An 18,190-nucleotide genomic window follows, 5' to 3' on the forward strand; every position below is an offset into this window, starting at 1 on the left:
GGGGCAGGAGCACCTCACTGGCTCTGACAGGAGTCCTTTCTTCCTCTCTTCTCTTCCTACATTTATTAGCCTTTATATTCTTCTTGTTCAGGGCCTTCCAGTTCTCAGATGTCTTAATTCCCAGCCAATGTGAGAAAGTGAAAAATTGACTGGCAGGATGTTTAGTGGATATATCTAGTAGATATTAGGCAAGTTTTCATTTCCTCCCGGGCTCATAAGGCGGGTGGCACAGCCCATGTCAGGGAAATCTCAACCCAACTGCAAACCATTGGCTGACTGGCTTTTCTTCCCTTTTGACATATCTTTTTAACATGTGGTTATAGGTTGGAGATAACTAATCTGGGCTTATTAATCATTAGCCATACGGGAGGCTCACGAGTATCTGCTTCTCCCTAACAAGACTTCAAGCTCCAGAAAGGAAGGAGAGGCAGGGCACAGACCTCCAGAGCCTTTGTGTTCCCTTAAAACGCTCAGCTCAGCCCTTCTGGTGGCAGCTGCCAAGGGAAGGGAGGGGAGGGCCATTCAGAGATGGTGAGATTGACAAGGAGCACCATAGTGTTCTATCAGGGTCAATGGAACACGTTTGTCTCATCTCTTCCTTCCCTCTTCCAAAGATGATGTTGAAGAGAGTAAAAGAGTTTTAAGAGGAAAAAGGGGTGAAAAAGCACAAGGCAAAATGTGGTGCTAAATGGGGCAATTGAGAATTCTCTTTAAAATCCTCAGTAACATTGAAGAAAGCATCAAGTGTCAGTTATTCAAATTGCATCATCCAGGCTTTCTCCAGGGCAGTTCTGACCACACTGCTTATCACTAGTCCACTTTCACTAGGAGACCAGGAAGGGAGGGGGAGAGGTGCATCACCATTACAGGTGTTTGTTCTGCATCTGCATCAGGCCCAACACACACCTGTGGTCTGGAGACACACCGGGACAGCTTAACGCAACAGCTGGACCGCTTTCTGTCACATTTCTCCTCTACTCCTTTTGCGTATGTGATAAGAAAGAAATTATATGCATCATTCTCTAAGGGTTTTACAGTCTATTAAGATAGAAGAAACATACAACAGGATAAAGACTTGCACAGGTTAAGAAAAATCAAGATATAAGTAATGACAAGTGAGATGGCACTAAGGCGAGGACCTAACCATAACCCAGAGGCCTTGATTTAGGACAGTGGTTCTCAGTCCTGCTTGCATATTAAAATGCTCTCAGGAGTTTTTAAAAGAAGGTCCCCAGGACCAGACCACAGCCCAGACCATGAAATCCAAATGCCTGGTATAGGGACACAGCATCCAGATTCCTACGGCTTCACGGGTGAACCAATGTGTAGCTGTAGCCAGCACCAGGGGGATCAGCAATGGGACTGTGGGTGGTTAAAAAATTCCTATGGCTGCTTCATTGTATTTTTAAGAAGAATGCATTTTAAGTGTTGTTGTTGTTTTTTAATGTCATATGCAAAGGGGGTCAGAATTGAGGGAGTTGTGTTGGGAAGAAAGATCTGGTCTGGGTCTGAGGGACTACTGGGTGGGAGGACTGCACACGCAGGGCAGTCAGTTTGCAGGGTGTGTGGCTACACTTGCTTAGGCATGGACACCTGAGGGTGCGGAGCGGCAGCCAGAGCTCCTGAACAGATAGGGTCACAGAGCACTTGCACTTAAAGGTAACTTCTGGATTACCCAAGAGAAATTATGAGATTCAGCCCTGGTCTTTAACAGATATTAATACACCAGCAGCCATGGCTCTGATTTCTGGGATTATCCCACGGGGTGGGCACGGGGCCAGCATTTTCACATGTCCTGGCCCTGGCTTGCACCTCTCCTTCTAGGAGACCGGCTGCTAAGAGAGTCACCCGGGCTCTTCTGATAGTTTCTGTGAACTTAATGTAATGATTTTGTTGCAGAGAAAAATTACTAAGATCTTTTTTGTGAGGTAGGTGAGCATAATAAAGCTTTCTAAGCGGGCACCTGTGCAATTTCTGAGCGTGAAAGGTGAAAATGTTAAGCTCTGTATAGTAGCAGCAGAGGCAGCAGCATCCTGAGACCAACTCAGACAAATCTGCTTTAAGCTCCAAATATGACCTACATTACAAGTGGCAGAATCTGATGGTGCCTAGTGAGGCATTTTCTCCCACTTGTTCTAAATCCTGGAGCCTTCACGGTCTAGCCTGTCGTGAAGGAGGGAGTGTTTCAGACCATATCTTGGAGAAATCATATGTTGTTTTTATGTAGGGCTAACAAATAAACAAAGATCTGTGCTCCCTCTGCTGGCTCCCCATAGCAATATTAAAGCAGGAAGGACCACAAACAGTGCCGGCATCCTCAGCAAACACTCAATTCTCCTATATGGAGAGGAACTGCTCATTTTTCTTGGTTTTAGATGGTCTTTGAGAGAAATCCATCTTTATCATCTTCTGACCAAAGACTTGAAAATTCTTAAAATATGATGTTAAATTAGACATACCTCTAGTTCACAATTACCAAATTGTTAGCTGTGACTGTAATAGTAATTTGGGGATCATTTATCAACAGACACAAGGGGATCCCTCCCAGATCTTAAGGGCCAGACACAATCATTAAAGTAGTTCTGGAAAAAGAAACACTCAAGTCTAAGCTAAAGTTTCTCTTTTCTCCTTTTGTTTTATAAGAGCAGCTTCCCAAAAGTAAAGATTTACACTATTTATATCCTTTCTGATAATGTCAAGCATTAGACTTGATTTTCCAAATCATTAGCATGCAGAAGAATGACCTCATGGTGAACAGATGCACTTGGCTGTGAGTGGGAGCGATTACATCAGCCCCTCCCAGCAGTCGAGGGCGCCCGTGCCCATTAACCCTTTAATGGCTCCTCTGCTGCCCCCCATTCATTGGAAACACAAACTTAGTCCCTTACCCCAATGTATGTGTGAAATGCACATATGTACATACATAGAACATATCTATACACACATGTGTGGACATATATATGCAAACACACACTCATGTGTGTGTGTTAATTGCAGCCAATAGTTTAACACTGGTTACCACTTAGAAATTGTTGGTCAATAAGGAATAAAAAGGAATGCAAATTACAGGGCTAGGTAAAAAAGCAGTTCCAATCCCGATTCTACAGTGGGCATTATTAAAACAAGGAGTGTGCGGAATAGATATGAGGTACGTGGTATTGTAAAATAACATTTCTGTGCTGGCAAAATAGGTTTTTAAAAAACCCCTTTTAAAAAAGCTGAGCACCCACCTATTAGCCAAACAACAAAAGACCCTGCCTCACATGTGTGGTTGACAGTGAATCATGAATAGAGGCACACAGTTGGCCACCGTGACCATCTATGGCCGCCTTGGGTGACAAGCGACAGCACTGGGGCAGGGAGAGTCTGAGGAGAGGGCACTTCCCACTTAGCACATCTCTTACGTACAGCGAGGACTTAAAGGCCCACATCAGAGTCCTTCCCTCTAGAAACAGGGGCTGCTTGCTGCTACAAATCCAGTGTGCAGTGAACAAACTGTTCAGGTTACTCTCCTTCTGTGTTCACAACAAAGCCCTTGTACAAGGATACAAAGAAAACCCGAGAGCCCCTCACTCCTCAGGCTGTGCATATGCATGTGGGCAGTAGCCCAAGGCCCAGCTTTGGTGACCCTGCTGGCCAGGATGGCCAGGTTGGGTCCGATGGGCACTGTGGGAGCTTAAGCTGCTTGGGGTCAATTTTTCCAATTGGCTTGCTGCTTGGAAGAGCAGACTTCCCCCCTCAGTTTCTTAGTTTAAGCTGCTCAGCTCATCTGGGTTTGATCACACTTGTCCCAAGATAATAAAAAACACTGTGAATAAGTGAGAAGTGTTTTCATCTGTAAAAGTGGTAACAGACAGGGGTAGGGATTCCTCGAAAGCAGAACCGGCACATGCACGGGTGAGGAGGTGGCTCTGAGAGTGTGCTTGTGCGTGCTCCACCCTCACTGCGCTGCCCCCAATTTCAGTTCAGGTCAAGTTCATTTCTAGTTCCTTCTTAATCGCTGTGGTGGGCACATACACAAAGCATTAAAAGAGAGAGAGCATTATGCCCTGACTCAAGTCCATTCATGGATTGGTGTGATATCCATATAAAATTTTTTATCACTCAACACCTAATTCCCTAAACCCCAAACACTGTGAAATGTGATACTGGTGTGTGAATAACTTGGAAAAAAGGAAGGACCAGGATTTGTCTTGATATTCTATCTTTGGTTTCACATTCCTTTTGTACAGGTTCCAATGTCCACACTTCTGAGCTGTCAGAACCTTTATCTGTTAAGGGACTTTGGCAAACTCGATGTTCTTGGAGAAGCTTGTCAGTAATCGTCTCCAAACTGCAGATCTTAAAAAAACCCAAATGACTCCTACAGTCTCACTTAAGATGTTACCTGCACACTAATTTAAATTGGTTTTAAACTTTTAGAAAAAAATCAAATTTATACAGAGGCTAAAATATACCTAGAAAATAAAGTTCATCAATATTTATTTCAATAGTCAAGAGCCTTAAGAACATAACAGTTGAACTGATGAGTGTAAATATCTATTATTTAATCTCTTTAATTTTAAGAAACAAAAAGGTTTCTCAAAGCACTGAAAAATTAAGCCCCAAATCATTGTGAGGGTGAAAAAACCAGAATGATTATCTTTAAAAAATTAGCTTTGCTATAGATCTTTCATGTGCTTTCACCAAGAATTAGAAACAATTTTAAACCTCTACCTAGACTGGATATGAAATCTTCATTTCCCTTGAAACTGATTTCTTTTTGGTTTTAGATAGAACGTTGGCAGAGTGTATAAAAGAATTCAATTCACAGCTGTTCTACCTTTTTAATGTAGGAAACATTAATCAAAGCTTTAAGTTATAAGCTTTTCTCATGTTGCTTAGTATTCCAGTTCAACAAAGATCAATAGAGGCCATCCCTGTGTTCCTTGACGCCTCACCAGGAAGCAGGGGCGTGATTATGTAAATCGCATGGCTCTGCTCCCTCGGCCAGCTTGCTTATCTCCCAGGCCTTCTGCCTGCTGCTCCTGGCTCCCCTGGCGAGTGCAAGCCTCTCCTCTTATCTCTCAACAAAGCTGGGAGAGGCAAGGACTGAAGCCAGCGATGTTAAACAGTGATGCATGGCTGATTTTATTTGTAAGTGATTTATTTCACGGAATTTAATTTTTTTCACTTTGTGTATAAGAGATTTGTTAACAAGTCAGAACAGGAGAAGGAAGGTGGTGTCAGAGGCAACTGACACAGGTTAGAAATCTATTAAGCGCCCTCACAATGTGTCTACACTAGCAGAAGGAAGCCCTTCACTGAGAATTTCAACATGCATTGACTAAGCATCCCATTTACTCTCTGAAAGGCAATTCATCTGCAATTACATGCAGAAATTTGTAAGTAATTCTATTCTTTGAAAAAACAAAAAACACCACCCACAATAATCATACAATCATTTTAGGTGGCAGTACACCATTTTCCCCAAATTGTTAATATAAAAGAGTAAAACCTAAAAACAAGAACATTCATGGAAATGTTTGAAATTTCCCATTTGCCTAATAAATGAAAATGACAGTGAGCCATTTTCTAAACAGGTTCCACACCAGGTGCTGCTCTGCTCGGCGGCTGGTCCATGTGACACAGGCCACTGCAGAGAAGGCTCTTGTGGCCCTGCTGTCATGATGGACCAGGGGACACTGTCCTTCCATTCCTCCCACATTAATCCCTGACCCGGGTATCTCGAGTATCTCGGCAGTGTAATCCCCATTTAGCATTAGTAGCAACGGCTTCAACTGTGAGGAACTCTTTTTTGATAAGTAAGCACTGATGCGGGCATTGCTTTTAAACAACATTATTCCCAGCTCAGCAAGAAACCCACACTCCCAAATGAACCGAGCACATCACTGAGGAAAGTTCATTAACCTCGCTAGATTCGGAGGTTAACAGGATAGCTGAAGAAAAGAACTGGGTGAACAGCTCGGATACAAAACAAATTAAAATGAATGTCATCATTCCTTTTGATATTCATTAGTTGATTCAGAGGGAGAATGCTCTTCTTAAATTTGCAAGCATTTATCTGTGAAAAACAGGTGTACATCTGCTGCTCGAGTGTGTCTTAAGCGCGCGAGGGAAGAATAATGCAGACACTCACCCGTTCCACCGAGGGAGTAGCTGGGAGACGGAGAAAAGACTTGGGCTGCGAAATCCTCAAATGTCATTACTTCACGGTGGTTCTGTATTATGGCTTCGAGATAGAGAGCTCGCTCCTCGTAGCTGCAGCGATCGGTTAAGGAAACAAGTGCATGTGCAGAATGGCACACGCAACAATGCCAGAGTCCACTCTGCTTTACGTACAGTGATGCAACTTTTATGTTCTGTGGGGGGAAATTACCTTGCAAGTTCGTTAACATCTATCAGAAATTTAAGGATTAGTCTTAATGATAAAATTCTGATTTTGAGACCTAAGTTTCTTTGCATCCAACACTAGTATCAATAAAAAGTATGTACACCCATAGTTACAGGATCACATAAAAGGTCATTAAGATTGAGTCAAACGAAAAAAAAAAAACAGAGACACGAACTATGACAGCATCTTTCCACTGACAGCTGGGGGACAGATCTGGATCTTCTCTTGCTAGTTCACAGATAAAATGTTCTTTTCAGCCTACTGACAAAATGATTTGCTACTTCAAGGAAGAATCAGTGAGAAGGTGGTGGCGCACACTTCTAAAAAATAAGCTAATGCATGTCCCTGGGAAGAGGGAAGGCCGAGGAGGTATGCTCTGAGGGGGCACCCGAGCTGAAAGCCGAGACAGGCTGTGAGCATTTGGAAATAAGAACAAATACGTTGGAGAATCTAGCAGAGAGTGCGCAAGGCAATACTTAAAAAAAGACTGCCTTTTAATTAAAACTGTAGTCTGGAACACACGCATTCAAATGTGTAATCAAAAACCAGCCACCAATAAAACTTACAAGCGTAACACACTGAAGCAACTTTCCAGCTGTCTTAACAGGACCCCTGCGTGTGGCCGCCTTTCATGGGGCAGAAAGCAAATCTTCCCCTTTTGTGTGCAGCTTCTGTTTCCTGGGAAGGTGAATGATGCACTTCCAATAACAGGATAACGTCAGAACAATTGGACAGCGATGGAGGCACCACACGTATGACTTTATGAATTAACACTTGGGGAAGGCGGCATGATGTCTCATTTTCTCCTTCCTCATCGTCAGCACCAAAGTTAAAAGACGCGTTTTGGTCACTGTGAAAATCATGCTAATTTTCCAGGAACACAGGGAATGTGGATCACCATCAGTTTATGATCTGTAGCAACAGAAGCGATTCTAGCATTTCTCACTGTGTTGTCAAAATGGCCTCTTTAAAAATGTAACTTGGTGACAATTATGCCCTTCCAATTAGCTTTCGATAGAGCACGTGCTTTAAAACAGGAAAACATTTTTCTGTTTTCTCGGTGCAGGCTCTCCCGCCCCTTCTCCTGGGCTAGATTCAGAGGAGCATTCTGCACCACGAAACCAGAGGCAGTCTGGGCTGTGCGGTCAGTACAGCGGCCACGAGTACATGTGGCTATTAAATTTCAGTTTAAATGAACTCAAATAAAGAACAGAGATTCAGTTCCTCTGTCTCCCTGGCTGTGGCTCGGGGTCCCCGTGCTGGATCACAGACAGACACACCTGCCGCTGTGGAGAGCATGACTGGGCAGTGCTATACCAGAATTTGCCTTTAGGCTGTCTCTATGCAGCTTTTAAAAAGGAAATTGAGTTTCAAGGTTTTAAACGTGGCCCCTCTGATGATTTATGATCTTTCCCATAGGGGGTCACACAGCCCTAGGCCTGCAAGCATGAGCTGCACCGGCTCCTCGGCGGCAGGCGGAGCTCCTGGCGACTCACCTTAACTAACGAACAGGCTGCCAAACTTCCTCGGCGAGAGGCGCCCGCTCGGGCCCAATTCCAGAGGGACCCACTAATGCCATTCACGTCTCATTATGAACATGCTTATTCTGCACAGTACTTGGCTGTCGCCGCGGCTCGGCCCTTCATGCATGGCCCCAGCAAGCCGCTGGTCTGGGGAACAGCAGGACGTTAGGCCTGAGTGGCCGTCTGGTGAACAGGCACTCTGACACTAAGCTGGCACGTGCTGGCCCAGCAGGGGCCGAGTGAGGCGTGACAAATTACTCAAAGAGCTAAGCTAAACTTATGTCTGACAACCACCTGAGCCTTCGGACAGCCATGGCCCGCTGTCAACACTCAATTCATGGAGCCTCTTTTCAGCCCCCAGTTTGCTCGTGGGCCTGGGTTAGAGCAGGTGCGTCCCTCTAAAGACCTGTCATGCTCTGCCTGGAATCGTCCTGCTGTTTCCTGAAAGGCCCCACTGCGTCCGACACATCCACATACAGTGCTCGGGACAATGGTGAACAAAACAGAAATGTGAATGCATCTTGCTAAATATGCTATCTGGGAGCGTGTCTGCTATGTAAATCACGCTCACCGTCAAGCCTATACAGGGATGCTGTGTGCAATCCCATAGAAGCTGACCCCAGACAGCAGCCTGTCATCCTCATCCTGCATGACAGCCCCCGACTGTCCCAGCAAGTCCCAGTCAAGACTGAGAGCAGGCCCAGCGCTAGAGTTCTGGAGGGTAGCAACCAGGTTGTGAGATTCTCTGACTCAAGGAACAGCTGTGGTATGAACCCTAGCATAAGGCTCTATGGGAGACAAAGAGCATAAAGAGTGCTTCTAGAACTGGATAACTAGAGAATTCAGACTTCATAGAAGGTTCCTGATCTCAGTATTTTTGCCCCAACTGTCACAGACTCCCCTTCTCCCCCAGGCCGGTCCTGTGCTGGTGTAGGAGCCTTAACAGTGCTCAAGTGGGTGTTGTCGTGTAGACAGACATCCATTAGGGAATGGGTGAGACCAGGAGATCATCAAATGCATTTTCACTCGTGGTCCAAGCCAGGTCATGTAAACACCATGACAAAAAGAAAACAAACACCATCCCAAGTCCGGCAGCATTTAGAGACGGCCACGCAGCTCATGGGTGCCCCAAATCATTTCTTTCAGAAGCTTTAAAAAATGTAAGACATGTTAAGATATGCACTGCATGCTGAAAGCGTGCTGGGCAGCATGGGCAGTGATCTCTGACTGAAAGCAAGTGGCTAAAGAGGCACCTGGTCTCAAATCCAATTCCTGTTTCAATACTAACCACTGCCCTTTATTCTCTTAAAAAGACCACTAACAATTATGAAACCTGAATTCTGTCCTGAATTTACTATCTCACTAAAAACCACACAAAATACTTTTTAAACAGCAATTTCTCCCTTAATTACTCAATTCAGAGACAAATCAACTTACTAACTAGAAACCCATCTTGATTTGTGGTTATTTTTGAGTTACTTTGGTGACCCATTCTGTCTATATTTCACGTAAGAATTTTTATCAATTATAGGTCTTCCTCTACTTGACTAAAGAGGCCATCAGTCTTTACTGGTTACATTTTATCAAAACTTCCAAGAGGACTTTGAGACACTCAAGACACATTCTGCTGAGTTGCAAGAGCCTGAGAATCCAAGTTCAACCCACCCCCCCTTTATTCTGATTATAATTTGTTTTAATTTTTAGAAATGGCAGCAGCAGATAACAGGAGGGAGCTTACTTTTTGGAGGAAGATGGGTCTAGGTTTGAATTCCAGCCCTCTCCCTCAACAGCTAGGGGACTCCGGTCCAGCTCCCCCCTCCCCCCACCTCAGTTGTCTTATGTGTAAAAAACGGGGACACTGACATCTGCTCTTGGGGCTGCCAGAAGGATTAAGTGGAATCATATGAAGCATCGCCCCAGCTTCCAGCACACAAAAGAAGCTCGATAAATTTGAACAGCCTGTTCCTCCCAACCCCTTTCACGTGGCTTGGCCACAAGCAGGCCTCCTTCACACTGCAGCCCCCTGAGCTAGGGGGCGTGTCCTATGGTGTCCATGTGACTAATCAGGAAACGGAAGCTCTGAGTTCAAGTAAGTTTCCAGAATCATGGTTAGTGGTGCAACTGGGGCTAGAACCCAGGTTTTCTCACATTCACTGCTTGCAGCCAATATCTAGAATTCTAGAATACATGGAATTTCAAATTTTAAGCAAGATTGGGAGCTAAACTCCAAAGGAAGATAAACCAATTGACTTAAATATACCTGGGTATAAAAATCAACCTGCAACTTAAACTTGAACACATGGCTTTAAATTGCTGACTTTATAAATCCATGCACATAACAATTACTTCATTGAATTTCTTTTTATTTATTCAGGCTATGTGCTTGTTGACTGCCCATATAGTAGTTTTAAATTTCTATCTTGGGATAACTTTTACCTTGGATTAATTCCACTTTTTTTTTTTTTTTTTTTTTTTAAATCAAGGGGAAAAAAGAAATGCTTGAAAGAGTCTATATTGCAAGTTGCATTTTTTTTTTTTTTTAACCCATGAAGTCCTTCTGGCCTGGCCTTCTCTAAATTTCCCAAGCGTGAACACCATACTCAGGTGGACAAAGCCGCTTGGAGGAGGCTGACCCTTATTGCTGGACACAAACCAACCCAGGGCCTCCACTCACAGGAGTGACTGCAGAGAGAGGGAGCACATGCCTGGGTTGCAAGTTGATCCCCAGCCCTAGTGGGGCATGTGAGGTAGGCAACCAATCGATATGTCTCTCTTACATCGATGTTTCTCTCTTCCTCACTCCCCTCCCTTCCATTCTCTCTAAAAATCAATGGAAAAAAAAATAGCCTCAGGTGAGAATTAACAACAACAATAACAAATCAAACTGATGAGAACAGAAAATAGCACTAATCAAACTGATCTTTCTCACTCACTGGAAGGACAGAATGAGCTTCTTTAAGCCCAAGGTGGATATAAAAAGTATAAGTTTGCTTATTAGAGATAACAACAACAGGAAAGTCCATTTGGTTGAGACACAGAGAAAGCAGAAAACAGACTGTTATTTTTAGGATCTTCATTCTAGAAATAGATAGAAATATTAGAGAATTAGAGAAAAATTTAGAAAGTTATGAAAACTGACAGATGGGCTTTAAAGAGCTCAAGTCAAACATGGACACAAATGCCATTCATGGGGGTGGCAAGTACTGTTTCAGCCAAAATGTTTCTCTACAAAAATACTGTTGCTAGAATTGCTATGCACTAAGAGTGACAAAATGGGCTGAACTAGACTCAAAATACTACACATGTACATGGGCCTACGTGTATGATTTCTATACATTATCCTGCTCTGCTCATAAGACTTGATCTCAAGTGACTTTGCCATTATCAAAAAGCAAGTCCACCTTCACTCAAGTGTGCATCCATTCAATAAATGCGTACTGAGTGCCCATCTGTGCTTGGTGATGGGCATGCAACTGGGAAATAAGACAGATGCTGTCTCTGCCCTTGTCAAACCTGCATTCTAGCAGGGACAAATCCACAGAATAAGGCAGACTGTCCTTACATTAGTGCCATGTAGGAAAGAGGGGACAAGAAAGGCAGGGCAGTCTCTGAAGAAGAGGCAGGAAAGGGGCTAATCATGGGGGATGTGGTCAGGGAGTGGTAAGAGCATTTCAGGCACAGAGGCATGAAATGGAAGGAGCTTAGGGCGTTTCAGCGGGTAAAAGGTGACTGGAGTCAAAAGGTGGCAAGAGAGGGAGGAGGTTCAGTGGAAAGACTGGCTGTGGCTGGGTCAAGGGAGGCCTGTTTGAGGCAAGGGAGCATATGATTTTACTTAAGTTTTTGGAACTCTCCTAGAAGATCTTCCATCACTAAGAAGAGTCTAGCATGCCCTTGAGTTTTGAAGAAGTAATGCTGACTTGCATCTATAGGTTCAACCAATGGGTTTGTACAAATGACTTAATAATTTATACTTACTCTTTGCCTGTTTCCAGAAGTGAATAACATCTATTTTGGGCAAGTGGAAAAGGTAATAAGGTTACTTGAAGATTTGAAATGATCAGAATCTCTGAGAATAGTCTTGACAGAGAAAGGGTCATGTTGGGTGATGGGCCTGACTTGGAGGGAAGAGGAAATGGAGCTGAGGTGGGGGAGAAGCAGCCATCCTTAGACAAAAAAGAGAACAAAGCATTATAGACCAGATAGTGGGAACATTCCTCACACAAAGATAGGTACTGGGCTCACATAAACCTGGTGAAAATGAGATTGCTTAAGACAGCTATGGCCCGGCTGGCATGGCTCAGTGGTTGAGCACTGGCCTATGAACCAGGAGGTCACAATTCGATTCCTGGTCTGGGCACATGCCTGGGTTGTGGGCTTGATCCCCAGTGTGGGGCATTCAGGCGGTAGCCGGTCAAGGATTCTCTCTCATCATTGATGTTTCTATTTCTCTCCCCCTCTCCCTTCCTCTCTGAAATCAATAGAAATATATTAAAAAAAGAGATAGCTGTAGATTGAGGAATGCTACCCTCAAGCAAATGCTTAAAATATATCCATACATACATTTTAAATCTAGTAAAAAAGATGAGCCAACAGTAGCAGAGACTTGGAGCTCAGAGAAGAAATGACTGAGAATATTTTATGAAAGTAGGAAATTAATGAGCTACTATCATTTGTTGATCCCACTACCAGTAGCCTTTGGATTAGAGAATGCAGCAGATGATAACACCTTCTCATTTTGGGGGCAATTTTGTGAACAGTGATCAAAGGATAAAGTTTTAAAATGCCTACTGGTCTTACATATGACACCAAAAGCACAAGCAACCAAAGAAAAAATAGGAAAATTAGGCTTCATCAAAATGAAATACTCTTAGACTTCAAAGGGCTCTATCAAAAAAGTGAAGAGACAACCCATGGAATGAGGAAAAATATGTATTTGCAAATCTTATGAGACCCTTCATAAGGGTCTCATATACAGAATATATATAGAACTCATAACTCAATAATAAAAGCACAACCCCATTAAAAAAATGGGCAAATGATTTGAAAAACATTTCTCCAAAGAATATATACACATGACCAATACATGACAAGATGCTCAACATCATTAGTCAACAGAGAAATGGAAATAAAAAACCACAATGAGCTACTTCACACCCAGAAGGATGGTTATAATCAGAGGATAAGAATGAATAACAACAAAATTAAAAAAAAAAGGGATGAACAAGTATTGGTGAGAATGTGAAGAAACTGAATGAAATTCTCATACTTTGCTGGTGGGAATGTAAACTGGTGTAGCCACTATGGAAAATAGTTTGGCAGTTCTTCAAAAAGTTAGACATAGCCTGGCTGACATGGCTCAGTGGTTGAGTGTCGACCTATGAACCAGGAGGTCACAGTTTGACTCCTGGTTAGGGCACATGCCCGGGTTGCAGGCTCCATCCCCAGTGTGGGGCGTGCAGGAGGCAGCTGATCTATAATTGCCTCTCATCATTAAGGTTTCTATCTCTCTCTCCCTTCCTCTCTGAAATCAATCAATCAATCAATCAATCAATCAATCTATCAATCAATCTATCTATCAGTCAGACATATGACCCAGCAAAACCTGCTCCTAGAGAACTGAAAATATATGCCCACACAAAAACTTGGACGGACACGTTCACAGCAGCATTACTCATCATGGTCAGAAAGTGGAAGCCCAAATGTCCATAAATCGATGTATTCATAGATAAAATGTGATATATGCATAAGATGAAATAGAACTCAGTCATAAAAAGGAATGAAATACTGAACATGCTACAACATGGATGAAGTTTAAAAACATGTTAAGTGAAAAGAGCTAGTCACAAAAGGCCACCTACTGTGTGACTACATTTATATAAATGTCCAGAATAAACACCTCTATAGGTTTTATTTTATTTATTCTGACAGAAAAGAAATTAGTGATTTCCAGGGGTGGGGGTCAAAGAGGAATGAGGAGTGACCACTATGGGTATGGGGTTTCCTTTTGGGGTGATGAAAATGTTCTGGAATTGAATGATGGTGATGGTTGCACAATCTGGTGATTATGCTAAAAACCACTGTATTACACAAGTGAAAGGGTGAGTTTTATGCTATGTGATTTATACCTCAACAAATGCCTTCTGGTGTACAGTACACACTATGTATCCTGGGGAAGGTCTTCTCAATGGAAGATCCTCACTGACCACACACCCGAACCAATGGCAAGGTGGCCTGGCAGAGGCAAAGCCCTCCAGGTCTTGGTGTGGGTGGGACCTTTATTCTTGGAGACACCTGAGGAGGGCAGACCATGTGGCAGGGACTGTCTCTGGAGTGGGAAGGAGCACCAGGACAGAGACAGTGCTGTCCCTCACAGCATTCACCCTTCACATGCCCAGTGGCAAGGAACCTGGTGAGTGGAACAAATCCAGAGGGTGGTGCAATTCCCTGGGGTGGACAGTGGTCTAGGCCAGACAGCAAAGGGCCTGCCACGGAAAGAGAAGCAACATCAGTCTACAGCACCTTGGAATCACTCAAGGGTTTAAAATAAAAGCCAGCAAGAACTAATCTGTACTCGAGAGGTAATGAGGCGTGAGGGGAAGGACATGTGAGAAAGGGCCTAGGTAGAGGGACAAGAGGAAGAGAAACTAGGAACTAGAGGAAGAGAAAAGAGAGAGGAAAGAGGAGACACGGGCCTCAAGAAAGCACTGGTGGAGGGAAGGGAGGGGAGGAGGCAGGGTGCAGGGCTCTCTGGGGCAGACCAGCTGCAGGAGGGTGAGTGAGAGGGAGGAGGGAGGGTGACAAGATGAAGGGTGAAGTCTGATGGGCCTACAGGATGTCAGCTGAGAAATACTGGGGAGGTGATGAGGGTGCTTCGGCAGAGGCCTGGGCTGGAGATAGAGAGCTGTGAGTCACGGGTCGGAGATGATCATGGAGGGGAAAAGGGGAGAATGCAATGTTGGGAAATCCCTCCTGCCCGCATTGGAGGGGGATCCAGAGTGAGAGCCACGTCACGGAACCCTGGGAGAAGCTTCTGAGAGGAGAGGCCTCTGCTTCGATACCCTTCTGGGTTCTCAGCCTCTCCCCTGATATGTCACCCAGTGGGATATGCCACTGGTGAGCTGGGTTGGGCATCTAATACTCCTAAATAAGTGGATAAAATTCCATAATAATCGAGACAGGAACAGAGGCTAGTTCCATCCTGAAGCCATGTATCACTTCTACAAAGATTTTGTTTGTCTTTCCATATAATACAAACTTAAAATTCTAGGATTAAGACCCCAAATAAATGAATCATGCAGAATGAATGTCACCGCCTGGCAATGGATATAGAGGATGACTCTACTAAACAATGTAACCAAATAAAATGAATGTTTAGGAAAAGGAAATTAAACACATAAGATAGTAGATTAGGTTTCAAACCCTAATGATACACTCCTGGAGAGGAAAACAGCCCACTACTGCCAAGAAAGAAGAAAATACCCAAATAACCAAGTTTAAGAATAATTCTGAGGAAATAAGAGTAAATGGGAAAAAATAGGTTTTCTTCAGGCTATTAGATTACAGGCTTTTGGAGAAGGTCTGCTCTCAATGCCCATGTCCTTCTGGCATAGGCAATGGAAGGAAGGTCCCCTCAGAATCTGAGATGCTGATGGGTTAGATCTATATTTTATTAGAAACGTTCAAATCAGTTCTTCCCAGGGATTGATTTGTGAAGGAGCACAGCCTTAATTTCAGCATTTTCCATTTCCATCTTCTCCAATTCTAGTGCATCCCACTTTCTGTAAATCACCAAGTGAGAAAGGGCCCTGTGACAGTGTCACTCTATGTCTCCCATCAGGAAAAACGTAAGTGACAAGAAAATCAGTCATTTGGCGAGCAAAGATTCTGCAGGCTGCTTTGCTGATGACAACGACCCAAGAAATGGCGGATCAATATGAACAATAGAGAGCCTAAGAGTTCTGCCTTCTTTACGCCAATACCTTGATTTCTGGGAGGAAGGGAGTCAATGTCACTTGAACAGTTTCTTTCACTGATTTTCATTCATCACAAAGATATGGTATGCTAGGAGCTAAAAATGTAGTCAGAGACATGTGGCAGGTATTCTGGTTATTACTTTCTTGAAATAGTCCATCTGTTGACTATCAACAACCCAGTAGGCCCAGATGAAGTCAGACTGGGCTCCGGAATGGCAGTATTAAAATTTTGTGGTCCAAAGTATTTGCACCAAGCTCTGTATAAATTTTTCATTTCTGAAAAATAATTTTGGGGAAATATTCCTCTTTATGATGTTTGTAAAATTTGAGGTATGTTCTTTTTTTTAATCCTCACCCAAGGATATGTTTTTTATTGATTTGAGAGAGAGAGAGAGAGGGAGAAACATTGATGTGAGAGAGAAATATCATTAGATAGGTTGCCTCCTGTACTTGCTCAAACCAGGGATCAAACTCACAAGCTAGGTATGTACCCTGACGGAAAATCAAACTCAAAACCTTTTGGTGCAAGGGACGATGCTCCACCTGGTCAGGGCTATATTTAAGTTTTTTTTCTGTACATTTAAAAGTAATAAATATGAATATATCTAATAAACAGGGAATATGCTAATTGACTATCACTCTGTCATAAAGATGGCTGCACCCACAGCTGAAGCCAAGTTCCCATAAGGAGCCTTAACAAGCAATCAGCAGGGACCTGAGGCTACGCCCTCCCCGACCCCTGTAGGGCTTGACCTCAGGCTACATCCCCCACCCAGCGGGGCTTGACAGGGGACCTCAAGGTGCGCTTCCCATCCTGGTGCTGGGCTAGGGGACCTCAATCTGCTCCCCCTGCCTCAGCGCCAGGCTGGGGGACCTCAGGCCATGTCCCCCACCAGGTGGGGCTTGACAGGGGACTTCAGGCCATGCCCCCCACCCCAGCACCAGGCCGGGGGACCTCAGGCCACGCCCCCACCCCAGCACTGGGCCAGGGGACCTGAGGCTGCGCCCCCCTGCCTGGCTGGGCTTGACAGGGGACCTCAAGGTGCACCCCCAGTGCTGGGTCGGGGGAACTCAGGCTGCACCCCCCACTCCAGCACCAGGCCGGGGGACCTCAGACTGCACCCCCCGCCCCAGCACCAGGCCAGGGGACCTGAGGCTGTGACCCCTTGCCTGGCTGGGCTTGACAGGGGACCTCAGGCCGCACCTCCCACCTTGGCACCAGGCCGGGGGAACTCAGGCCATGACCCCCACCCTGGCGCCAGGCCAGGGGACCTGAGGCCACGGCCCCCCGCCCGGCGGAGCTTGATGGGGGACCTCAAGGTGCGCTTCCCATCCTGATGCTGGGCTAGGGGACCTCAGGCTGCTCCCCCAGCCCCAGCGCCAGGCCGGGGGACCTCAGGCCATGCCCCCACCCCAGTACTGGGCCAGGGGACCTGAGGCTGCGCCCCCCTGCCTGGCTGGGCTTGACAGGGGACCTCAGGCCATACCCCCCACCCAGCGGGGCTTGACAGGGGACCTCAAGGTGCACCCCCAGTGCTGGGTTGGAGGAACTCAGGCCGTGTCCTCCGCCCAGCGGTGCTTGATGGGGGACCTGAGGCTGCACTCCCCTGCTGGCAAGGCTTGACGGGGGACCTGAGGCTGTGCCCCCCTCCCAGTGCCGGGCCAGGGGACCTGAGGCTGCACCGCCCCTGCCTGGCGAGGCTTGACAGGGGACCTCAGGCCATGCCCCCCACCCAGCGGGGCTTGACAGGGGATCTCAGGCCATGTCCCCCACCTGGCAGGGCTTGACAGGGGACCTCAAGGCATGCCCTCCGCCCCGGTCTGGGCTGGGGGACCTCAGGCCATGCCCCCCGTCCTGGCGCTGGGCCAGGGGACCTGAGGCTACGTCCCCTGCCCAGTGGGAATTGACAAGGGTGGGACTGGCCAGGTCTGGATCTAGCCCAATGAGGGCGGGGGCTGGCTGGGTCTGGGTCTCACGCAATTTTGAGGCACATGTGGGTGGGTGGGGACTTGACTCTGGGTCCCATGGTGCACCCTAGACTCTGACAGGAGGAAGGTTTTCATATACATTTTACTAATTTTCTTTCATCTCTGACACTTCTATTATAGAGAAAGGGCAAATAGCAATATTAAATTATTTCCTCTAATTAATCCCCTTTTAATGTGCACGAATTTCGTGCACCGGGTCACTAGTACATATATATATAAACCTATATGCAAATAGACCAAATGGCAGAACAACTGAACAATCAAACAACCGGTCGCTATGATGTGTGCTGACGACCAGGGGGTGCGTGTGG

The 18,190-nt window shown here is 45.3% G+C and overlaps 1 protein-coding gene across 3 annotated transcripts in view; it reads right to left on the reverse strand.

Annotated features, from left to right (window-relative positions):
* The window catches only part of RALGAPA2 (Ral GTPase activating protein catalytic subunit alpha 2), a gene marked incomplete at its 3' end in the record, with an annotated part of 304,312 nt that overhangs the window by 18,688 nt on the left and 267,434 nt on the right, over window positions 1–18,190 (reverse strand). For 2 of the 3 annotated variants that reach the window (XM_080683051.1, XM_080683049.1), the window contains one exon: window positions 6,045–6,261. In XM_080683051.1, coding sequence (XP_080539177.1) covers window positions 6,045–6,261 — 217 coding nt within the window. Of the gene's footprint in view, window positions 1–6,044; window positions 6,262–18,190 lie in introns of those variants that run through there. The other variant, XM_080683050.1, reaches the window with a different exon arrangement.

The sequence above is a fragment of the Plecotus auritus genome (genome assembly GCF_963455305.1).
Source record: "Plecotus auritus genome assembly, chromosome: 8".
Classification (NCBI taxonomy): domain Eukaryota; kingdom Metazoa; phylum Chordata; class Mammalia; order Chiroptera; family Vespertilionidae; genus Plecotus; species Plecotus auritus.